Source organism: Girardinichthys multiradiatus, chromosome 2 (assembly GCF_021462225.1).
Source record: "Girardinichthys multiradiatus isolate DD_20200921_A chromosome 2, DD_fGirMul_XY1, whole genome shotgun sequence".
Lineage (NCBI taxonomy): Eukaryota > Metazoa > Chordata > Actinopteri > Cyprinodontiformes > Goodeidae > Girardinichthys > Girardinichthys multiradiatus.
The window spans coordinates 13,171,152-13,197,029 of NC_061795.1; the positions used below are offsets into that span (position 1 = coordinate 13,171,152).

Genomic DNA, 25,878 nt, shown 5'->3' on the forward strand with positions numbered 1-25,878 from the left:
GTAACTATGACTGTATCGTTCTTACCTCTGAGTTGACTAAATAATACCCAACATTTATTGGTCCTTCGTAACCGGAGTCATTCAATAACCTTATTTCTCTTTGCTTTAACAGTGACTCTGGGATCCGTGGGGTAAGCCTGACGTCGAGTGAAGCACCACTGCACAGCCTCCATTAGCCGGAGTGGCTGAAAGTCCCGGTGTGTGTGAATTCACACCTGGCCAGTGGGTTATCGCTTTCCTCGGCGCGGGGTGACTCTCACAGGGTCCTGAGAGTCACCAAGAAGTCAACTCCGAGGTGAGACAGTTTTAAAATACAGTTCATAGGAAAAGTACTTAACAGTCGTTGGTAGTGCGTCGCCGGTAAGGACGCTGCATTCGGATGGTTTTATTCCACCGTGAAAGGAATAGTGACAAATTTGGTACAATCCCGCCGTGAAGGGGATTAAAGAAAACGACTGAGGATTATTCCCCTGCGAGGGAATAGAGTAAGCGCTATATAAATAAAATAAGAAAAGTACTTAAAAGTCGTTGGTAGTGCGTCGCCGGTAAGGACGCTGCATTGGTATGGTTTTATTCCATGAAAGGAAGTGACAAATTAAGGTAGGGCCCCGCCAAGAAGGGGGCCAAATAAAACGACTAAGGGTTATTCCCCTGCGAGGGAATAAAATAAGCGCTATAAAAGTAAAAAGAACGGAGTAAATTGAGCTCATAAAATAACACCAAGTTAACTTAGAAAAATTACAAGGTACCTGAAACTAACTGTGTGACTGTGTTGTGTGTGTATGGAGGACTAAGCATTTTAATAGAATCATAGCAGGATTCTGCTAGTCCTGTGTTTTCTTTTGCCCAGATTAAAACTACGTACTGGTGACTTTGGAGATTCAGGTCGGATTTCATTCCAGAAAATTAACACCGCTGCGAATTAGTCGCAGTAGAAGGCCGTGTTAATGTCCTCTCCTTAAAGTCTCATGCCAGTGACCTTTTATCTGGGACATTTATACTACAATTAAACTAACATAAAACATAATGGGGAAGAAACAAAGTAAACTAATTGACTTAGAAGGGGAGGTAAAGTTTATGGAGAACTATGTAAAAGGAGCAGGTATGATCTGTCATAGATGGAATAAAAAATAAAAAACATGGGTTTTTCGGCAAATTAGATACAAAGGATGTCTTAAAATTACAAGGGGATCTAAAATTAGAAATAATGAAAACTAAAAAGAGAAAAATAACAAAGAACAATGGGGAAGGGACAGAGAAAAATCTCTGATTTAACAGAAATATGTACACGATGGCATAAAAATACGGATTTTCAGGTAACTTAATTATCACTGAAATCCTAAAACTACACGCGGATCTTAAACTGGAGATTATGCATTCAAAGGATTCAAGAGACAATAAAAAACCTTGCCAGATTATAATTTCAAAGGGGACTTTTCAGTCCCTGGGTGCAGACAGTTGATAAACAGATTAAAACAAAAAGATGAATTAAAAAAAACAAAACAATAAGAGCAGCCTTTAACTGACATAGACATAATACTGAGGCCTTAAGAAAAGCACAGAAAAAAACTTTCAGCTTAACTGAAAACAAATAAAGGGGGGCGGACCGCCACCCATCCCAGGTTAGAATACCAAGGTAGCCCCAAATTATAATGGTGTTATACTACCAACAATATCATGATAAAATGCAAAAGATTCATTTTACAGGGAAATAATTCCATATTTGGCTCAGATTGTGTGCATTCTTGATTTTTCCTCTTTGAGAGAAGTTAAATTTCAGCTCTGTGAAACGACCTTGACAAAGAGATGCAGCTGCCTGAAAACAAAGATAAAACTTCTGCAAACAGCAGAAGCCTGTCTCTGCTGAAAGGTCTGAAAAAGAAATTGTAACTCTACCCTGCATGTGTCAAACTCAAGGTCCGCGGGCCAAAACCGGACCCCAGAAGTTTAGTGATTCTCTAGAAGTAGAGCCTTTTAATATGGTGATTGTGTGCTTGAATGTTATTTTGTCAATCAATAAGCAGTTTTGTCTACATTCTGCCACAATCTGCCTTTTGAAAATGTTTTGAATCTTGCTCTTTATGTATAAAAAAAAAAAAGAAAAGAAAAATTGGCTAAAGTCTGCAGACACAAAATGAACCTGGATTGAAGCTCTAACTATGTTTATTTAATCTGAGATCCTCTCCAAATGCAACAGTATATGTCAGTCTACATGAGATACTAACAACTTTACCTACTGGTATAATATAAAGATCTGAGTGAATATGTGAAACAAATAATGATGAAAGTTTTTCAACAGGTGATGCTCATCCAGGAGGAAGACAGTGTTCCTAGGAAATGCAGCTCATTCATTAACAATCAGTTTTTCTCCTATAGGTGGACGTTTTGCTGACTAATCATAGGCTGGATCTATGAAACATTATGAGCACAGACCAAATGACCAAGGTTCTGACTGACTTATGAACCTCACTGACCTGACAATGATAACATGACACCCAACAGACAATACCTTTAAGGTGGACCCACTAAGACCACCTTATTGATTCTTGGTGAAAAAAAAAAAAAGAATTGAAGCGTTCAAAACAGACCTGGTGGAAACAAAAGGGGTTATGAGGAAACAATGTGCATTTTAAGAATAATAGAAGTCAAATTATGTTCAAATTTTTGCGAAGCAAATTACTCTGAGAGAGAAATAATTAAGTAGTGTGTGAATGTGTGTGAATGGGAATGACTGATTTCATTGTAATGCATCTTTGAGGGACCTTAAAAGCACTAATAAAGGTCTGATATTCTAATGATCTTTGCCAAATTTATATCTTAATAAGGTATCCAGAATCTTTTTCGAAAAATCATATAAAGATGGCAAAGGTTCTACCTGTATTGAAAATATTGATAATCATAAGAAAGTTCATAGACCCGTCTTCAATTTTTCATAATTCTTTTACAAACAAGGTATTTAAACTTTCATGTGGCCAAATGTCTGTGTTTGACTTTCTGTTTTTGTGAAATAAATGTCTGATTCATGTTATGTAAAAATTAGAGTCCTTAACAGTACCATAATAATATTAGGTCAGTTCTCTATGGTAAAACAAAAAGATTTTAACAGACGTTTAGACTTTTTCCAGTCAGGTTCAAAATGTTTGAATTAGACTCAAACTTAACACAAGATGAAATGAACCTTAACAGAATTACTGGACTGGACTGAAATAGAGAAAACTTGAGTTAATTGAAACAAACTTTAGTTACTTGAACTAAATACAAAGCTGACTGAAACTGTATGTTGTATCTATAAAACTGGGTAAGACAAACTAAGATTATAAGATATAATATGCCCTTCATTTTTTGTGTTCATCAGTGAGTGAGTTTTTATTTTTTATTTTTAATAAGAACTAAACCAAGCATTATTTATAATAGCAACTACCAAAAATATTGATCTCATTTTTAAATGTAATAAGAACTTACTTTATAAAATATGATAAAAAAGAATAATAAGAATTTAGAAAAACAGAAGCTTTAAACCTCTGCAGGAACAGCACTGACACTGTCAAAAGTAGATCCTAATACAGAAATCTGGAAGCTCACTCTAGGATGGACAGTCAAAGTCCATCCAAGGACACATTTAGATGAGGCAGAGGGACAAATACAGGGCTTAGCTGAGAGCAAAGAGAGCAACATGCATCCTGCCCTAGCTGCAGTCCCACCTGAACTGTGGTCCCAATCATCATCTGATGTAGGACTTATAAAGGGGTTCCCACCATACAAGGTTAAAACTAATATCTGAAAAAAGGCTATCAGTCTGCCAATACCCCTTCAAGCCAGAAGCTGAAGAAGGTATTAAGTCAGTAATATAAGATATGTTGAAGTCAGGAATATTAAGAGAAGCACCTGACGCTACATGCAAGGCATATCACACTGACATTGCTATTATTATCACAGCCAAACATAACTCTAAAAAGATGTGCCCTTTAAATCCAAGTATTGTAATATCTACTGCAGAAGATGGTAAACCACATTCTTATAAAGCAAAAGTTGAAGAAGACACAAAACCTAGACAAGATATTTCCCAAACACCATTATCAAACTCACAAATGGTGTTTGTAGATGGCTCAGCATCTAAAGATGAATATGGAAAGAATAGAGTTGGTTATGTAGTGACAACCATCGATAGGATAATAGAAGCTAAATCTCTACCCAATACATGCTCAGCCCAAACAGCAGAATTATATGCTGTCGTAAGAGCATGTGAATTACATGAGGGACAAATACTTACTATATACACAGACAACCAATACATGTTCGGATCAGTACATCACCATGCTAAGATTTGGCAAAATAGAGGTTTTAAAACATCATCAGGGACAGAACTAACTCATTTCAAGCTATTATAGAGAAAATGTCAGATCTGCTATTTATAGACACAGACGTGCTGAAAGACGCCCAACAGTCAGCACCCAAGACAGAAATAAAGGCCTGGCTAAAGAGAGGAGCACAGAGAAAAGATGACATCTATCAGATAGAAGATAAACCAATCCTCCCAAAACATTTATACAACACAGCGGCTACAGTGACACATTGGGAAGACCCACGTGTCAAGGGGGGAATATGTCACATCTGGTAAAGCATTAATGCTACACTATAAATTTTTCTGACTATGCAAAGCATTTTTGCAGATCATGCATAATTTGTTGCAAACACGGGGGAAGAAATATTGCCTAGTTGCAATAGATGAACCTAGTGACACATTTCTTCCCCACATATGGTATCCCACAGATTATAAGGTCAGATAATGGAACTCATTTTGTAAATAAATTAATAGAACTAAGTTCTAATGCATTAGGGTTTCAGTTAAAGATTAAGGAAAACAATGGAAGAAACAGGGAGGCCATGGCCCGAATGCCTATCCCTGGTTAAATTATGGATGAGAATAACTCCAAATCAAACTGGCCTTACTCCATTTGCCACCTACTGTACATCATTGTATAACTCCACCCACTGTGTTCTGAGCCTGAGATCACGTGACACCAAGTTGCTGATGTGAATTTGTATTCTCAAAGAAATAGTACATGGCAGACCATTTTCTCTGCCCTCTGACATGAATGAAATAGAGAAAGCACAACAGGAAACTTCATTAGCTGAGTGGATGAATAAAATGTTGCAGACAAAAGAAAAACAAATGTCCAGTGGTCTGCCGATAATCTCTGCTCCTATCCCACAGAACGACCTGAGCCCTGGAGACCTGGTCCTGATTAAGACACTCCACCAGAAGGATTGGAGCACTCCTCGGTGGAAAGGGCCGTTTCAAGTACTCCTGACAACGCCCACAGCTCTGAAAATAGCAGAGAGGCCTTCTTGGATCCATAAAAGCCACTGTAAGCCAGTTTTGCCGTTACAGGAGCCAAACCAACCGACGGGGTAGCAGAGGAAGTCACGGTTCAAAGGAGTTGGAGGACCCATATGGCCCAGCGTCTCAAGCCGGTGAAGAAAACAGCTGATCTGCGCCCAATTATAAAATGGCTCTCTGTAACATGTGGACAGGACTGATAAGCCTGAGCTTAATTCTGGTAGCAGGACTCTTTCTCTATCTAAAGCAGGATCCACAGGAGGTGATACCGAACCAGAAGAGATGGACATCAGACGGGACCCATCTCAGAACACTGACGGAAGGATATGACACACACCCATTTCTGCAAAATTACTGGTATCGTTATGTGTATGACACAGCTAAAACTCAAAATAAAACTGATTGTTATGTGTGTTCTATAATGCCCGTGCATTCCCAAGGCCCCACCATATATGTCAAAGCTATGAACCTCACCTAGACAAGTTGCGCCATATCAATGGGCCTGATAGGATATACAAATAAAAAGTTCTTTCTTATGCCAGACCAATCTTTCAGTAACCAGAGAATAAATTACAGTTGTGACCCAGAAAACTGCACTTGCGACAGAGAACAATGGCAACCTCTCAACATTACAGGGAAATCAGAACCATTCAAAGCATATGTAACAGACCCCGGAAACCATCGACACTGCATAAGACAAAATATTACAGGGAATCATACTCATTTTGTAGGGAATACTACGAAATGTAACTACTTCTACACTTACAGGAATAATCCCGGAAACGGCACATACTGGATAGAAGGGGTGGCATGGTTATGTGGTAATAATGCTTATTATGTACTTCCACCCAGTTGGTATGGTGTATGTGCCCCAGTTTTCACATCAGATCACACTGTGGTACTTAGTAAGCAGACTATAGTTATACCACATAGGAGATCAAAAAGGGAAATAGATGTTAAACTACATGACCCCATTTGGGGAACAAATGTCCCAGATGAATTTAAACTTTGGTCTAAAGATGATAAAACATTATTATCTCTCTTACCCTGGTTAGGTGTGGGCAAATTAATGCTGCGCGTGGAAACTTTAAGTTATCGATTTGGATTGTTTCTAAATAAGTCCATAATAGTAGAAGAGGGTCAAAACACAGAAATGAGCGCTATGCGAGCCATGATAATTCAGAACCGCATGGCTTTGGATATTCTAACAGCATCAATGGGGGGCGTTTGTGTTCTATTGAATAACACCTGTTGCACATATATCACAGATAATATACACTCTGCAAAGATAACAGGAGCATTAAACAACCTACAGAATCTGCAAAATGTCATGGCACATGACCACCCAGATCCTAACTCTTCTTGGTTAGATTGGTTGCTCACAGGGGGATGGATAAATCTGTTTAAGGTTCTCTTAGTTGCAGTAATAGCATGCATGGGCCTTCTGTGTCTCCTGTCAATATGTACAGGTCCTTCTCAAAATATTAGCATATTGTGATAAAGTTCATTATTTTCCATAATGTAATGATGAAAATTTAACATTCATATATTTTAGATTCATTGCACACTAACTGAAATATTTCAGGTCTTTTATTGTCTTAATACGGATGATTTTGGCATACAGCTCATAAAAACCCAAAATTCCTATCTCACAAAATTAGCATATCATTAAAAGCGTCTCTAAACGAGCTATGAACCTAATCATGTGAATAAACGAGTTAACTCTAAACACCTGCAAAAGATTCCTGAGGCCTTTAAAACTCCCAGCCTGGTTCATCACTCAAAACCCCAATCATGGGTAAGACTGCCGACCTGACTGCTGTCCAGAAGGCCACTATTGACACCCTCAAGCAAGAGGGTAAGACACAGAAAGACATTTCTGAACGAATAGGCTGTTCCCAGAGTGCTGTATCAAGGCACCTCAGTGGGAAGTCTGTGGGAAGGAAAAAGTGTGGCAGAAAACGCTGCACAACGAGAAGAGGTGACCGGACCCTGAGGAAGATTGTGGAGAAGGACCGATTCCAGGCCTTGGGGGACCTGCGGAAGCAGTGGACTGAGTCTGGAGTAGAAACATCCAGAGCCACCGTGCACAGCCGTGTGCAGGAAATGGCTACAGGTGCCGCATTCCCCAGGTCAAGCCACTTTTGAACCAGAAACAGCGGCAGAAGCGCCTGACCTGGGCTACAGAGAAGCAGCACTGGACTGTTGCTCAGTGGTCCAAAGTACTTTTTTCGGATGAAAGCAAATTCTGCATGTCATTCGGAAATCAAGGTGCCAGAGTCTGGAGGAAGACTGGGGAGAAGGATATGCCAAAATGCCAGAAGTCCAGTGTCAAGTACCCACAGTCAGTGATGGTCTGGGGTGCTGTGTCAGCTGCTGGTGTTGGTCCACTGTGTTTCATCAAGGGCAGGGTCAATGCAGCTAGCTATCAGGAGATTTTGGAGCACTTCATGCTTCCATCTGCTAAAAAGCTTTATGGAGATGAAGATTTCATTTTTCAGCACGACCTGGCACCTGCTCACAGTGCCAAAACCACTGGTAAATGGTTTACTGACCATGGTATCACTGTGCTCAATTGGCCTGCCAACTCTCCTGACCTGAACCCCATAGAGAATCTGTGGGATATTGTGAAGAGAACGTTGAGAGACTCAAGACCCAACACCCTGGATGAGCTAAAGGCCGCTATTGAAGCATCCTGGGCCTCTATAAGACCTCAGCAGTGCCACAGGCTGATTGCCTCCATGCCACGCCGCATTGAAGCAGTCATTTCTGCAAAAGGATTCCCGACCAAGTATTGAGTGCATAACTGTACATGATTATTTGAAGGTTGACGTTTTTTGTATTAAAAACACTTTTCTTTTATTGGTCGGATGAAATATGCTAATTTTGTGAGATAGGAATTTTGGATTTTCATGAGCTGTATGCCAAAATCATCTGTATTAAGACAATAAAAGACTTGAAATATTTTAGTTAGTGTGCAATGAATCTAAAATATATGAATGTTAAATTTTCATCATTACATTATGGAAAATAATGAACTATCACAATATGCTTATATTTTGAGAAGGACCTGTATTATCCCATGTTGCAAATGCATGGTACAAAGAATAGTAACTCAGTCAATCACGGTGGCATATGCAACACTGAACCAGGTTGAAATGCATGAAAATGAAGGGGACAATTATGATGACATGTTGTAAATAAATCACATCGAAAGCCTGAGTGTACTCATACATTGTATTTCATAAAATGACCTTACAGCAGAAAATCGAAAGAAGTTGTTGCTTAAGTGAAATGAGAAAAAGTACAATGATGACATAAACAGGGCAGATTTTGTAATTCTTTTATTTTTATGATTTCAAGTATTATTCTTTTATTTTTATGATTTTAAGTATTATTCTTTTATTTTTATGATTTCAAGTATTATTCTTTTATTTTTATAATTTCAAGTATTATTCTTTTATTTTTATGATTTCACGTATTAATCAACATTTAACTTTTAATGGTTGCCGAGGGCGGCGGGACCATATGAGTATTTCCCACAAAATATAATCTGTTTACCGTCCGTGGGTTTCTGCTCATACAGAGTATTTTTCTTATTCGTTTTTATATTAAATGTTTTTACTTGTGATAAAAGGAGGGAGTGTTGGATGGGTGCAAAAACTTGTTATCACTCATGTAAAAACTTTGTGTTGCAAGGCACCTGCACTATGCCTTCCTCCCTGTGTGTGTGAGATCATTGTTATCTTCGTTAGAACCAGCCTCCTTTCTTTCTCACACACACACACCCTGTCTGAACTGTCTGTTGAACTGTGCATATAAATAAAGAGATAGGGTGTCAAAAACTTGGTAGTTTCACTGCAAAGTGGGCTACCCTTGCTGCAAGTAACTATGACTGTATCGTTCTTACCTCTGAGTTGACTAAATAATACCCAACAGATGCACATGGTCCTCAAGAATGGTTCGGTAGTCCTTGGCAGTGACGCGCCCATCTAGCACAAGTATTGGGCCAAGGGAATGCCATGAAATGGCAGCCCAAACCATCACTGATCCACCCCCATGCTTCACTCTGGGCATGCAACAGTCTGGGTGGTACGCTTCTTTGGGGCTTCTCTACACCGTAACTCTCCCGGATGTGGGGAAAACAGTAAAGGTGGACTCATCAGAGAACAATACATGTTTCACAATGTCCACAGCCCAAGATTTGCGCTCCTTGCACCATTGAAACCGACGTTTGGCGTTGGCATGAGTGACCAAAGGTTTAGCTATAGCAGTCCGGCTCTGTATATTGACCCTGTGGAGATCCCGACGGACAGTTCTGGTGGAAACAGGAGAGTTGAGGTGCACATTTAATTCTGCCATGATTTGGGCAGCCGTGGTTTTATGTTTTTTGGATACAATCCGGGTTAGCACCCGAACATCCCTTTCAGACAGCTTCCTCTTGCGTCCACAGTTAATCCTGTTGGATGTGGTTCGTCCTTCTTGGTGGTATGCTGACATTACCCTGGATACCGTGGCTCTTGATACATCACAAAGACTTGCTGTCTTGGTCAAAGATGCGCCAGCAAGACGTGCACCAACAATTTGTCCTCTTTTGAACTCTGGTATGTCACCCATAATGTTGTGTGCATTTCAATATTTTGAGCAAAACTGTGCTCTTACCCTGCTAATTGAACCTTCACACTCTGCTCTTACTGGTGCAATGTGCAATCAATGAAGACTGGCTACCAGGCTGGTCCAATTTAGCCATGAAACCTCCCACACTAAAATGATGTTTCAGTTTCAATGTCCAACCCCTGTATGTCATCTCAAGGCACTTCACAAAGGGTTTGGAATGGTGTATGGTTGTTGGGGAGGTTAAACTACTGAGTGTTAGAGTTTGGTCATTTTAGAATGGGCTATGTGTAGGAGTACTAAGTAAAATAAACTGATAACATTTGTCCATCTAGAGCCTGCTGGTGGCCATTGTTATACTAAAAACCACAAGAATTGGGGGTACCTCTCTCAGTCAGAGTGATTATAACCATTGGAAAAGAGAAGGTGTCGCACAGGTAGCAGAAATGGAGGGTGTGTTTGCACCTCAACCATAACTGAGCCAGTTTAGGCTAAACCTGACCCCACCTTATTCCATCCAACAGAATGGGAGGAAGGCAGAGGTAAAAATAGTTGGAGACTGTTGTTTCCTGTTGTATTGTTTGAAAGGTGGGAAACTTTAAAATAGGCTAAGTCAATTCAATCGAATCATATAGATTTCAAGTCAGGTACATACAGTACAGACCAAAAGTTTGGGCACACCTCATTCAAAGAGTTTTCTTTATTTTCATGACTATCAATATTGTAGCTTCACACTGAAGGCATCAAAACTATGAATTAACACATGTGGAATTATATAGTGAACAAAAAAGTGTGAAATAACTGAAAATATGTCTTATACTCTAGGATCTTCAAAGTAGCCACCTTTTGCTTTGATTACTGCTCCGCACACTCTTGGCATTCTGTTGATGAGCTTCAAGAGGTAGTCACCTGAAATGGTTTTCCAACAGTCTTGAAGGAGTTCCCAGAGATGCTTAAGACTTGTTGGCCCTTTTGCCTTCACTCTGCGGTCCAGCTCACCCCAAACCATTTCAATTGGTTTCAGGTCCGGTGACTGTGGAGGCCAGGTCATCTGGTGCAGCACCCCATCACTCTCCTTCTTGGTCAAATAGACCTTACACAACCTGGAGGTGTGTTTGAGGTCATTATCCTGTTGAAAAATAAATTATGGTCCAACTAAACGCAAACCGGATTGAATAGCATGCCGCTGCAAGATGCTGTGGTAGCCATGCTGGTTCAGTATGACTTCAATTTTGAATAAATCCCCAACAGTGTCACCAGCAAAGCACCCCCACCCCATCACACGTCCTCCTACATGCTTCACGATGGGAACCAGGCATGTAGAGTCCATCCGTTCACCTCTTCTGCGCCGCACAAAGACATGGTGGTTGGAACCAAAGATCTCAAACTTGGACTCATGAGACCAAAGCACAGATTTCCACTGGTCTAATGTCCATTCCTTGTGTTCTTTAGTCCAAACAAGTCTCTTCTGCTTGTTGCTTGTCATCAGCAGTGGTTTCCTAGCAGCTATTTTACCATGAAGGCCTGATTCACACAGTCTCCTCTTAACAGTTGTTCTAGAGATGTGTCTGGTTGCAAAACTCTGTGTGGCATTGACCTGTTCTCTAATCTGAGTTGCTGTTAACCTGCAATTTCTGAGGCTGGTGACTCGGATGAACTTATCGTCCGCAGCAGAAGTGACTCTTGGTCTTCCTTTCCTGGGGCGGTCCTCATGTAAGCCAGTTACTTTGTAGCGCTTGATGGTTTTTGAGACTGCATTGGGGACACTTTCAAAGTTTTCCCAATTATTCGGACTGACTGACCTTCATTTCTTAAAGTAATGATGGCCACTTGTTTTTCTTTACTTAGCTGCTTTTTTCTTGCCATAATACAAATTCTAACAGTCTATTCAGTAGGACTATCAGCTGTGTACTGTATCCACCTCCTGCACAACACAACTGATGGTCCAAACCCCATTTATAAGGCTTGAAATCCCACTTATTGATCCTGACAGGGCACACCTGTGAAGTGAAAACCATTTCAGGTGACTACTTCTTGAAGCTCATCAACAGAATGCCAAGAGTGTACGGAGCAGTAATCAAAGCAAAAGGTGGCTACTTTGAAGAACCTAGAATATAAGACATATTTTGAGTTGTTTCACACTTTTTTGTTCAGTATATAATTCCACGTGTTAATTCATAGTTTTGATGCCTTCAGTGTGAAGCTACAATATTCATAATCATGAAAATAAAGACAACTCTTTGAATGAGAAGGTGTGTCCAAACTTTTGGTCTGTACTGTATATTTCTATTAATCCTAACTATCAAACAGTGCAGTCAGATATTTCAGTTTTTCTATCTAAGGAAACCCAGCAGATTGAATCGAGTCAGTGACTTGTAGCAGTCACTCCTCCTGGATGAGCATGTAGCGACAGTGGACAGTCACTGGTGCTGACTATGAAGCACCCTCATACTGAGCATGCATGTAGTGACAGTGGAGAGGAAAAACTCCCTTTTAACAGGAAGAAACCTCCAGCAGAACCAGGCTCAGTATGAGTGGCCATCTGCCACGACCGACTGGGGGTTTGAGAAAACAGAGCAGAGAAGGAAAAAAAACACTGAAGTACTGATTCAGGAGTACTTTCTATGGAAAGGAAAAGTACATGTTAATGGATGTAGCTCCTTTAGTCGTTTCATCTAGGAAGAAAAAACAGATCACCTCTGAGCCAGTTTTCAAGGTTAGAAGAGAGCACATACAATTAGTCACAGTAAAAGCTCAGTCAGCTATGTCTAGGAGAGAGACAGGGTTTAACACTGAAAGACAAGGCCAAGTGACTGAAAGACAGCTCTGATGTCACCCGGGGTTATAAAATCCACGGAAACCAAACTTTCGTTGCCATTTCCAGCATGTCTCACAGGACGACGCGACGGAGGGGCACATCTGGAGAGGCAGAAGCTCGCAGGCAAACCTTTCCTCCACAGAGCCATTCCCGGAAGAGCTTGAAAGCTGGAAATCTTTCTGATACAAGCAGGTCAAAAGATTCATAACCAATCAAAGACCCTGCCAATACTCCGGTGTAGGTGGAAACCCACAGAGGTTTGTTGCCAAGGAGATGAGTTTTCCTCCCTGTTGATTCAGTCGACTGCAACAGTTCCACATATTTTCCTGTTTTGGACAGATGAATATTTTACCATTTTTGAACTGATCACAGACGCGTGACACGCTGGTCCCCCCCGTTTTTCTTCAGACCTATGACCCATCCTCAAGCCGGTGAAGAGAAGAAGTCAACGTCAAAGTAATTTTGTTCTTTTTTATATTAAACCGGATAGGTGTATTTACAGGTCTGGGCAGGGGGAGGCACAGTTTAAGGTGATTTGGAATCACCAGGAAAAAGTATTAACTTGTTGCATGCGATATTAATTGAAGTGTTATGCTGAGTTGTGTTATTTGGTGTGCAAGTGTAGTTTGATCACGGAGCGCGGATCCGATCAGCAAGGTGCATGTGCAACACCAATGCACCAAGAAGGCTCCCTGTACAGTGGATCTGCTCCACTTTCCAAGTTCACCCAAATTGCACCTTTTGTCCATAAAACTGCTGGTTTGATCTTCATAGACACTCAATGGATAATTTTCTTTTATATAAATTTTAGATAGTCACTTTACTCCCTTTTGTAGAATAGTGCATATTTAGTTAGGTGAAGATTTTTGGACCAGAATAGCCATTGTTTTGCTATATGGTTTCAATAAATGTTCACATAAAGAGAAGAGTTTTGCTGTAACTGCTCTTTAATGAGCCTTTTATCTCCAAGTCTAGCTTGTATTGGACAACCTCCAGAAAGGCACAATTCTATTTCTTTTCATCTCGCTTTATATTTTAAATTACATCAGCATACCAATAGTCTGAATTGGGCTGAGATGTAGTAATCCTTGAAGTTAGGTAAAGCCAGGCCGCCTTTCTCTTTTTCTAACTGAAGGGTTTTAAGATGCACTCTCCGTCTTTTACCCTGCCAAATAAACCTAGTGATCGCTTTGTCCCATTTCTTGAATTGTTTGTCTGAAATAACAATAGGAAGAGTCTCAAACAGGAACAGTAACCTAGGCAGTATGTTCATTTTAATGGTCTCTACACGGGATTCAAAATTAAATATTGGTATTAAATCCCATCTTCTAATATCCATAATTATTTTTATTAAAATTATTAAATTTACATCATATAATTTAGATAAATCTTTTGAAATATTGACTACTAGATACTTCAAACAATCCAGGTCCCAAATTTTAAAAATCTTAAGAGGTCAGTATTTGGCTAGGTTGGTAATTTAAGCTTAGTAATTGTGTTTTAGCGATATTAAGATTTATAGCCAGACACTGAGCCAAATGTTTCCAAATAAGAAAGGAGATTAAGGAAAGATGAAACTGGATTTGTCAAGTAGATTAGGACATCATCTGCAAAAAAGAGAAATCTTATGCTCTTGTACAAACAATTTTATTCTTGTGATGTTAGCATTCTGAATTATCCCTCGACTCAATGCATCAATAAAGAGCAAATAATGGGCTACTTGGGCATTCTTGTCTACTTCCTCTCTGCAATTCAAATATTTGAGAGAGGGCTCCGTTTACTTTAATTCTTGCCTTTGGACATTTATATAAAGCTTGATTCACTTATAAATGATTGATTAAAACCAAATTTACCCAGACTTTTGTACAGAAATTCCCAATTTACCCTATCAAATGCCTTTTCGGCATCTGGGCTAATTAGTATCATCTCATTTTGACTTTTAACAATATGATCAATGATGTGTAGGGTTCAGCAAATGTTATCCTGTGTCTATTTTTTATTAATCCTGCTTGATCCAAACTAATGATTTTAAGTAGTATACTCTCAAATCTTTTTGAAATAATGTGTAAATAATTTATAGTCTTGGTTAAGCTCGCTTGTAGGACGGTAATTACCGCACTGAAGCCTATCGTTACCCTCCTTAGCTATCAATGAGATGGATGCCTCGCTCCAAGATGGTGGCATTACTCCATTTTGTAATACATAATTGAATACAGTTTTCAAAGTTGGGACCACAAGATCTTTCATCTGTTTATACCACTCTGACGGGAAGCCGTCCGGCCCTGGTGCCTTATTAGTTTTGGCCTCAGAAATGGCTTTTTTAATTTTAAGTTTGGTTATTTTGGATAGAAGACCATTGTTTTGATCACAAGATATTTTAGGTAAATGAATCGTATCCAGAAAATCAGTCATGAGTTTTCCCATCTGCTTTAGGTTGGGTATACAATTGTTTATAAAAAAAGATAGAAATATGTTTTCTATCTATTTTAATCTTAGCCAATTTACATACTAAAGTATTTGTTTGTTTATATATTGTATTTTGTAATTGTTGTTTTTTCAATTTAAAAGCCAGTAAGCTGGCTGATTTGCCCCCAGCCCTTATAGTATCTCATAGTATCTTTGTGGTAAGAATATCATTTTCTTTTTTATTTAATTTGAAAAAACATTTTTATGCCGTTTTTTTGAGTTTTGTTTTTAATATCTCACTTCCAGTAGTTTTATGAGTATTTTCCAAAATATTAAATTGTTCTTGGAGCTCCCTTAATTGTTCAATCAGTTTATTTTTTAAAGGTGAGGTATAACCTATACTATCCTATAACAGCCTTTTAAGCATCCCAAAGAATTGTAGGAGAGGTTACGAGACGAATACCGATCATAGAGGTAGGCAATAGTCAAAGTGCTGCCAAACAAAAGCCTTAAACGTTGTTGGGGTGTCTTCCACTTCAACTTTCTCAGACGAATCCATGCTGACCACAACTGGGGAGTGATTGCAAAATATTAGCATATTGTGATAAAGTTCATTATTTTCCATAATGTCATGATGAAAATTTAACATTCATATATTTTAGATTCATTGCACACTAACTGAAATATTTCAGGTCTTTTATTGTCTTAATACGGATGATTTTGGCATACAGCTCATGAAAACCCAAAATTCCTATCTCACAAAGTTAGCATATTTCATCCGACCAATAAAAGAAAAGTGTTTTTAATACAAAAAACGTCAACCTTCAAATAATTATGTACAGTTATGCACTCAATACTTGGTTGGGAATCCTTTTGCAGAAATGACTGCTTCAATGCGGCGTGTCATGGAGGCAATCAGTCTGTGGCACTGCTGAGGTCTTATGGAGGCCCAGGATGCTTCGATAGCGGCCTTTAGCTCATCCAGAGTGTTGGGTCTTGAGTCTCTCAACGTTCTCTTCACAATATCCCACAGATTCTCTATGGGGTTCAGGTCAGGAGAGTTGGCAGGCCAATTGAGCACAGTGATACCATGGTCAGTAAACCATTTACCAGTGGTTTTGGCACTGTGAGCAGGTGCCAGGTCGTGCTGAAAAATGAAATCTTCATCTCCATAAAGCTTTTCAGCAGATGGAAGCATGAAGTGCTCCAAAATCTCCTGATAGCTAGCTGCATTGACCCTGCCCTTGATAAAACACAGTGGACCAACACCAGCAGCTGACACGGCACCCCAGACCATCACTGACTGTGGGTACTTGACACTGGACTTCTGGCATTTTGGCATTTCCTTCTCCCCAATCTTCCTCCAGACTCTGGCACCTTGATTTCCGAATGACATGCAGAATTTGCTTTCATCTGAAAAAAGTACTTTGGACCACTGAGCAACAGTCCAGTGCTGCTTCTCTGTAGCCCAGGTCTGGGGAATGCGGCACCTGTAGCCCATTTCCTGCACACGCCTGTGCACGGTGGCTCTGGATGTTTCTACTCCAGACTCAGTCCACTGCTTCCGCAGGTCCCCCAAGGTCTGGAATCGGCCCTTCTCCAAAATCTTCCTCAGTGTCCGGTCACCTCTTCTCGTTGTGCAGCGTTTTCTGCCACACTTTTTCCTTCCCACAGACTTCCCACTGAGGTGCCTTGATGCAGCACTCTGGGAACAGCCTATTCGTTCAGAAATGTCTTTCTGTGTCTTACCCTCTTGCTTGAGGGTGTCAATAGTGGCCTTCTGGACAGCAGTCAGGTCGGCAGTCTTACCCATGATTGGGGTTTTGAGTGATGAACCAGGATGGGAGTTTTAAAGGCCCCAGGAATCTTTTGCAGGTGTTTAGAGTTAACTCGTTGATTCAGATGGTTAGGTTCATAGCTCGTTTAGAGACCCTTTTAATGATATGCTAATTTTGTGAGATAGGAATTTTGGGTTTTCATGAGCTGTACGCCAAAATCATCCGTATTAAGACAATAAAATACCTGAAATATTTCAGTTAGTGTGCAATGAATCTAAAATATATGAATGTTAAATTTTCATCATGACATTATGGAAAATAATTAACTTTATCACAATATGCTAATATTTTGAGAAGGACCTGTATAGCATTCACCTCAACGAGAACTATTGTGAGGTTTTAATTTCGCGATATCTCATAAGATGAGATCTTGTTACACCCCTAATCATTACCAGAAAATTTAAATTTTTATAAAAACTTTTCCCGAAAACAGTAAATCTGGTACGCTTAAAAAATTACTAATATCGGCCAGTACCGATGTTAATGCAGATACATTGCGCGTCCCTAACATAGATGCATTAATAAAATCTGCAATAATAAAAAAATTAAATAGCTGCACAACTTAATCAAGGTACATACTTTTAATTGTTTTCTTGCCTGTTTTAACATACAGGGAAGCAATACTTTTTAAAAGTTTTTTAACGACTAATGGCTGCCTTTTACTAGTACTAGTACTACTACCATTAATTGTCATTTCACTGAAATCAAAGACATACAATGGTCACTTGTAAAGTGACCGGGCCCGTCAAAACTGAAGGAGCAAGGGGGGCTGCCTCAAAAAATCAATACATTATATTCGTCAGCAACATCAGACGAACGGAACTAAGGTCAGACTCGATGGTAACCAACTGCTGCAACAGGTAGTGGTCTCCTTTAATTTGTCCATTTAGAGAAACCAGCAGATTCATCCCACTACATGTTTCAAAATTTTTCTTTACCCTGTGATCCAATTCACAATTTTCTTTATTAGCTTTACTTTTGGGAACACTATTCAAATGAGAGGTTTGCTGCTACCCTCGCAGAACCCAGTGGGCAGCTACAGATGATGAAATGTACATCGCCAAGGCTTTGGCACTGAGTGCTTAGCAGGGCAGACTGGGATGTATATATTTGCCATAAAGGCTTTATTGAACAGCTACAATTGTATGAAGCGACCAACAAAGCCAAGGAGAAGATCACTGCTTGGTGTCTTATTTTGCTTACATTCCTTGCATTATATAACTGTGAAAATATTTTGAAACAGAACCACCTCACATTGAAGCACCCCCTGCAGTTTTTCAGATGCAATAAAATCAAGATAAGGACTGAAATACCGGATTCCTGAGGTGCTTTTAAACAAAAACCGTCTCTACTTCCGCCTCAGTTCACTGAAATATTTTATAAAATTATATTATATTATTATACATTAAACATTTTTGTTCAAGTTTTTACTATTACCTCCAAAAGCAAAACAGTTCAAGAACTCAACTCAGGGCACATTATTCTTTACCTGACGTAGAGAATCTGTGATGGGAGCATCCTCCAAAGTTTTGCATGGTTCCACTGAAATGGCTGAATGACATAGAATACCCTTAACCCAGGGATCGCTGAGTAAAGGCTAGAAAACAAAAAGATTCATGAGAAGATGAAGAAAAACAGACTGAATGCCCTAAGAAGCAGCTAGAATTAAGGAAACAACTGCGAAATATGAGGGTCAAAAATAAATCTGAGGCACAATCTGAGCCTACACAATTAATTTGGAAGGTTTCTTTTTGTTGGTTTAAGCAAGGCTTCAGAACCCTACCTAAAACAACCATTATTTGAAATCATTTTCATCCAGTTAATTAAATTAAAAAAAAGAAAGAAGTGGCAGGACTCAATGGAAGATTTTTCCCTCATCTTTTCTCAGTAAAGTTAAAACAATAAAAATCTCCTACCTAGACTTCTGGTTTCATTCCTGTCTAACCTTATAAAGAGTCCAACTCTATCTTAAATTTATTAAATAAACTCAGCACTACACTTTTTTTTGGCAAAGAAAGACAAAAGATTAGACAAAAAATGTAACTTTTGCCAAAAGATGAGATGCGGTTCACCATCTCTCAAATATTACTACTGGGCATCAGAGCAGAGTGCAGTTCTTAAATGAGTTAAAAAATTGGTCACACACAAATTAAGTGCGGACAGAACTAAACCCAAACGTTAAGGTCAGTATCACCAAACTCTGTTTAGAAAATAAAATATGAACAGGTGAGTGTGGACAAAGATTAAGAAAATGATTGAAGGACTAATATCTACTTCAAGGACCATGCCAATAGAAGGCAATATTAAATATAGTCCCTTTGGGTGGGACAACAAGTTAAGAAGATGGTCTGACATACTAGAACTGAAATCTTTCTTTCAACTCTGGGAACAATATACACTTTGAGAACCATTACAAGCATCTAAAGCAGAGCATTTCATCAATATTATACAAAAAGGCTTACAAAAAAACCTTTAAAAAGAACAATGTTTAGACCTATCCAGAGGTGTACCCTGCTTCTTGCCAATCAACCACAAGGCATCCTGTGACCCTGACCAGGATGCTGTGGGTGTAAGGGATAGAAGGATACATTTTAAATTGCTCTAAGATTAATTAAGGGATACATAAGCAATGCAATCAAATCCCAACATAAAACCCATTCTCCTTGAGGCCTTCGGTAAGGTAACATAAATGTAAGTGGAAGTTCTTGCAAAGAAGTTTGTTTCAAATATTCAAAGCCAGGAAAACTTACCACCTCATCTCCTGTGTTTGAGTCAGAGGTAAAAGGCTCTGGGTTCAGCCACTCTAAAAGGCTACAGCAGACAAGAAAATCAGAAATCATAAGTTAATTCAAAGCTTTACAAGACATCAATACTCAGAGAAAAACTAAATAAGATGAAACCTCTCCTGCTAAAGGCATGGAGAAGCTTGTCAGGAGATGTGTTTTTCTGTCAGTTCAGAGCTAAGAAAAGTTTAATTCTAAGGATTCTATGTTTTCTCATTTCCTAACATAATTGTTTTTTGTTTTTTTAGATTTAGATCTTAGATGATCAAAAGTTATATAGTTATATAATATTCTTGATACTAATGTTACTATTAACATGGAATGTTTTTACACTCTGAAATTAAAAAGACAACCCAAAACTACATAAATGAAAAACAGAAGCCCTGTTCTACGAAACCGTGTTCGACACATAATATGCTTTAGTGTTGGTACAAATGGGTCTTCACCTTTAGAGCACATTTTTAAACTTGCCAAGCTTCATAAAATGTTATACAGTTTGTCATACACACAGCTGTCATGCAGGGTGCTACAAAAGATCAGTCAACAGCTAAAGGTGATTTAACAACAAACCTTGTATTTTAAAGGTTGTTTAAAGGTGTTGGAAGTCATTTATCAGTGATTTACACAACAATAGCATAAAAAGCCAACAGGATGACAGCTTAATGCTGTTTTATCTGGTAAAATAATAAAATTATAGTGACTTATCATTAAGGGAAACTTTTTTTTTTAGAAAATTTATCAACCCAGCACTGTCAGGCTTCTCCACTCATGTAGTTCCAGTACTAGACAAAAGATTTCACTGGAGCTATACAAAGTAAAATATAACAAAATACGCAGGTCTATTTTTACAAAGCCAGAGGGTCACAACATACTGACATCTTCATATTTCATCATTTGATTTTTCCCTCTGTTGCATGCAGACCTTCTATATCATTATACTGTCATTATGTCCACGTAAAAACAGCCCAATCTATTAACAGTTTCCAACAATAACCTTTTGTGAATGCACTTTACAGTGCTGACAGTATTTTTACACACAGCAGATGCCCTTTTAGTGTTGGTGTCTATTATTCCTGCTTGAAAGAGCAAACAATCCTAAAGAGCAGCAAAATGTGTTTATTTCAGCAGCAAGCAATGATTTTTACAGCAGCTTTATTTGTTGTGTTGACCTATATTTAAAACTCAGCAACACAAACAGCAGGAAGATTAGAGCGAATAATTTTGTGTTATTCTGAGCTAGATCCTCCCGCTCAGACAACTCAACACCAAAACAGACTGCCCATCCGCTCAAGCCTGGCCCCACAAAACCATCAACTATCCCCACACCATGCCAAACCAATGCAGAAAGAGGGCTACTTCAGCTTCTTTTAAAAGTTAAAGCTTTGCGTTATTAAGTCTTGAATAAATGGAACAAAGTTAAACTAACCAATTTACGATTGTGCATGAGTCCATCACCACCCTGGTTCTCCTGCTTTACTAGCACTGGGTTCTTTGGTGTTGGAATTTTTTTTAATTTTAACAATAAAAACAAAAATCTTTGGGGCTAAGTAAGCAGCTTGGCAGTGGAACCAAATCTTGGGCTCACCGTGAACAGACCCTGTCCTCTTCACTCCTCCGCAGTTCTGTTTTGTGTCTGCAGTCCACTGTTTTATTCAAATCACTAAAAGATCAGATAAAAAACACGAAGCAAGCTTTACATGTAGTATCACGTTGCAAACAATATGCAGTCATATCTTACTTAGCTAAACTACATAAACACTTAACATACATTTAATGTGAAATGTACAGGTCCTTCTCAAAATATTAGCATATTGTGATAAAGTTCATTATTTTCCATAATGTCGTGATGAAAATTTAACATTCATATATTTTAGATTCATTGCACACTAACTGAAATATTTTAGGCATTTTATTGTCTTAATACGGATGATTTTGGCATACAGCTCATGAAAACCCAAAATTCCTATCTCACAAAATTAGCATATCATTAAAAGGGTCTCTAAACAAGCTATGAACCTAATCATCTGAATCAATGAGTTAACTCTAAACACCTGCAAAAGATTCCTGAGGCCTTTAAAACTCCCAGCCTGGTTCACCACTCAAAACCCCAATCATGGGTAAGACTGCCGATCTGACTGCTGTCCAGAAGGCCACTATTGACCCCCTCAAGCAAGAGGGTAAGACACAGAAATAAATTTCTGAACGAATACGCTGTTCCAAGAGTGCTGCATCAAGGCACCTCAGTGGGAAGTCTGTGGGAAGGAAAAAGTGTGGCAGAAAACGCTGCACAACGAGAAGAGGTGACCGGACCCTGAGGAAGATTGTGGAGAAGGGCCGATTCCAGACCTTGGGGGACCTGCGGAAGCAGTGGACTGAGTCTGGAGTAGAAACATCCAGAGCCACCGTGCATAGGCGTGTGCAGGAAATGGGCTACAGGTGCCGCATTCCCCAGGTCAAGCCACTTTTGAACCAGAAAGAGCGGCAGAAGCGCCTGACCTGGGCTACAGAGAAGCAGCACTGGACTGTTGCTCAGCGGTCCAAAGTACTTTTTTCAGATGAAAGCAAATTCTGCATGTCATTCGGAAATCAAGGTGCCAGAGTCTGGAGGAAGACTGGGGAGAAGGATATGCCAAAATGCCAGAAGTCCAGTGTCAAGTACCCACAGTCAGTGATGGTCTGGGGTGCCGTGTCAGCTGCTGGTGTTGGTCCACTGTGTTTTATCAAGGGCAGGGTCAATGCAGCTAGCTATCAGGAGATTTTGGAGCACTTCATGCTTCCATCTGCTGAAAAGCTTTATGGAGATGAAGATTTCATTTTTCAGCACGACCTGGCACCTGCTCACAGTGCCAAAACCACTGGTAAATGGTTTACTGACCATGGTATCACTGTGCTCAATTGGCCTGCCAACTCTCCTGACCTGAACCCCATAGAGAATCTGTGGGATATTGTGAAGAGAATGTTGAGAGACTCAAGACCCAACACTCTGGATGAGCTAAAGGCTGCTATCGAAGCATCCTGGGCCTCCATAAGACCTCAGCAGTGCCACAGGCTGATTGCCTCCATGCCACGCCGCATTGAAGCAGTCATTTCTGTAAAAGGATTCCCGACCAAGTATTGAGTGCATAACTGTACATGATTATTTGAAGGTTGACGTTTTTTGTATTAAAAACACTTTTCTTTTATTGGTCGGATGAAATATGCTAATTTTGTGAGATAGGAATTTTGGGTTTTCATGAGCTGTATGCCACAATCATCCGTATTAAGACAATAAAAGACCTGAAATATTTCAGTTAGTGTGCAATGAATCTAAAATATATGAATGTTAAATTTTCATCATGACATTATGGAAAATAATGAACTTTATCACAATATGCTAATATTTTGAGAAGGACCTGTATGTTCAAGTGAAACGCATTCACCTTGGTTTTGCATGTCCTGGACTTTCAACAAGAGTACTTTGAAGAACATCTCCAGTTTTACTTTGTAGCCTGTTGAAGTTAGACTAAGTAAAACTATTTACAGAAATTATATTTAGGGGTAGTAATATTTCAAGAGGAACAAATTTTGGACTGAAAAATGAAGTTTAAAATATGCTACAAGTAGATCAAAGATAGCTGCTACAATGTTAGAGTCAGGTTTTTGCAACTGTGAATTTTGAGCTCGGTGGCTTTTTCGTATGTTTTCTATTCAATTCCTATGCATCAGTCTAATTTTGTGTCAGGGAAAAATGAGCAAAACTGAAATTTCTCATTGTGGTCAGCAGGTATTTTTCCCCCAACCATCATATTCACATGCTGTTAATTACCAAACCAAAAACAGACTCTCTGTGTCATATTCAAGGGTTTTGATGTTGGACCAAAGTGGAGAACATGGCGAGGAGGTCGCATGGTGAGTAGTTGAAGTTTTAATGTTGAAGATGCACAACAGACTTACAGGCAGGCAGGCAGGCAGAGTACTGAGTGCAGGTAATCCACAGAGAACAGGTTGAGGAGGCAGAACAGAAAACAAACCACTAGGAAGAACTTGAGAAGATAACAGGGTAGTTGACGAGAGGAACCAGCGGGGAACAATGACAACTAGAGAGCTTAAATACAAACGGGGAAAACAGGGAGAACCAATGAACAGAGGGACAGAGTAATCATGGGGAACAAGTAACAGGTGTGGAACAAGGTTGCGGGGAAACTGAGGGGAATGTGACCAATTAAAAGTAATGAGACTGGACAGCAGAGGAAAACAGACATGAGGAAACATTCAAAAACTTCCCTCCACTGAGATGGCTCTTTTGAAAATCTGGTTCTGCACTAGATTGGTTTACATCTTATTTATCTGGAGGACTTTCTATTTCATGGCAAACAAGTGCACTTCTAAGATCACCTTTCTAACTTGTTGTGTTCCACATGGGTTGGTTCTGGGTCCATTGTTATTTGCTTTTTATTTGCTTCCTTTAGCTGGCATCATCTTTTAATCTTTTGATGACATTTGTTATCACTTTTAGGCAGATGACTTTCAAACATATATGTATTTTAAGCCACATCAGCTGGATAGGTTGCCCACCCTACACCACCGTTTATCCCAGATTTATTCCAGCAACTATCTTGTTTTAAACACCAAAAAGACTGAGACCATGATTATTGCTGTTGGACCACTTGTTTGCTGAGTATTGGATTATCTGCACGTTGTTGGACGTCACTGTGCCCCTCCAATGGCATCGGCCATTTTGTACCCAGGACAGCCCGCTCCTACATATCCCATCGAGCATTGCGACCAATATGACTGACTGATATGACTGGGCGTCCCCAGTCTGACATCACAGGGTGCTATATAGGAGGCGCTCATGTTTGAAAACTTGCCTTCTGCTAGAAATCGGTTTGGCGATTGAAGCGCGTCACTTTAAGAGAAGAGCTCTGAGCAGAGTTTCATTCATTCTCTCTCGTTGGACAACGAACCATTCATAACTGAAGTTTTTGGACTAAGAAGGCCAGAGATTTCACTTTGCCGATCGAAGACGTGAGTTAACACGTAACTGGAGACACGGAGTTTCGGAGAGACGAACTGCTACCGTGTTTCATTTTCAAGTCGACTTTGATGGTCAGATCATATTTTTCCTTTTTGTCAAGAAGACCAAAGGACAAAGACTGACCGTTCCCCTGAAGTTAATTGTGGACGCACATTAACTTAACCCCACTTTTCCTCGCTCGAATTCCCTCACTTGGAAGAAGACGACACAAGTAAAACCCATCTTTTATTTCTTTATTAGAAGGCCTGGGCAGGGTCAGAGGTTGTAGAAGCGATCAGAATCGCTGGTTAGGATCTCATGTGTTCTGAATAATATGTGCATGTAACCTTGCTTGTTGAAACTTTGATGTGTTATGTAATATCGGGATCCGCTGTGTCCCCCAGAGCTGTTTGTGTTTACTATCTGAACGCGGGTGCATTGCAAGACTGGACTGTTAAAACGACCTCATGGTAAAATTCTCCATTTTACCTTTGTCTTCAATCTCACTGTGCTAGCTTGCCGCCAAAAGTTATCAATCCTTTGTGGTCAGGAGTTAGGGGGACGTTTTATGATCAGAAGACCATAAGGACAGTCGGAGCTGCGCTCCAACCCCCACCACTCGCCACCACTCATATCCCCCTCTCCCTTCGTCTGTAGTGCCATAAACTGCTGGTTAACTCAATACATACCCACTACCGTTTGTTGATTTTGCTTATTTAGATGTGTTACCCCTGTGTTTGTAGAATTTTGCATGTTGAGTAGGTGAAAATTAATAAATATTCACATAGATAAAGAGAGAGCGTTTGGTGTTTCATTGTGTGCAAAAAGTGAGGTGTCAGTCAAAATAAGGTTCAAGTTCCACACGTTTCGGCAGAAACGGTCGATTAAACAGTGACATCTCCGGCAATAGTTATTAATTATTACGGAGTATTTAACGGTTGTAATTGTCAGAGGCGTTGAGCCACAATTACAACACCAGAAACATCTCTGGTCTCGATTCGTAAATGAGGATTTATGGTTAAGAAATTGATTTTGTCAGATTATGATTTGTAATTATAATTATTGATCAAGATTATTCAATC

The 25,878-nt window shown here is 39.5% G+C and overlaps 1 protein-coding gene across 4 annotated transcripts in view; it reads right to left on the reverse strand.

Annotated features, from left to right (window-relative positions):
* The window catches only part of tdrd12 (tudor domain containing 12), a 140,802-nt gene that overhangs the window by 64,386 nt on the left and 50,538 nt on the right, over window positions 1-25,878 (reverse strand). For all 4 annotated transcript variants that reach the window (XM_047383589.1, XM_047383579.1, XM_047383569.1 and 1 more), the window contains exons 14-16: window positions 21,386-21,460; window positions 19,768-19,828; window positions 18,507-18,614 (exon numbers count right to left, since the gene is read on the reverse strand). In XM_047383589.1, the coding sequence (XP_047239545.1) occupies window positions 18,507-18,614; window positions 19,768-19,828; window positions 21,386-21,460 (244 nt within the window). The remainder of the gene's footprint in view (window positions 1-18,506; window positions 18,615-19,767; window positions 19,829-21,385; window positions 21,461-25,878) is intronic.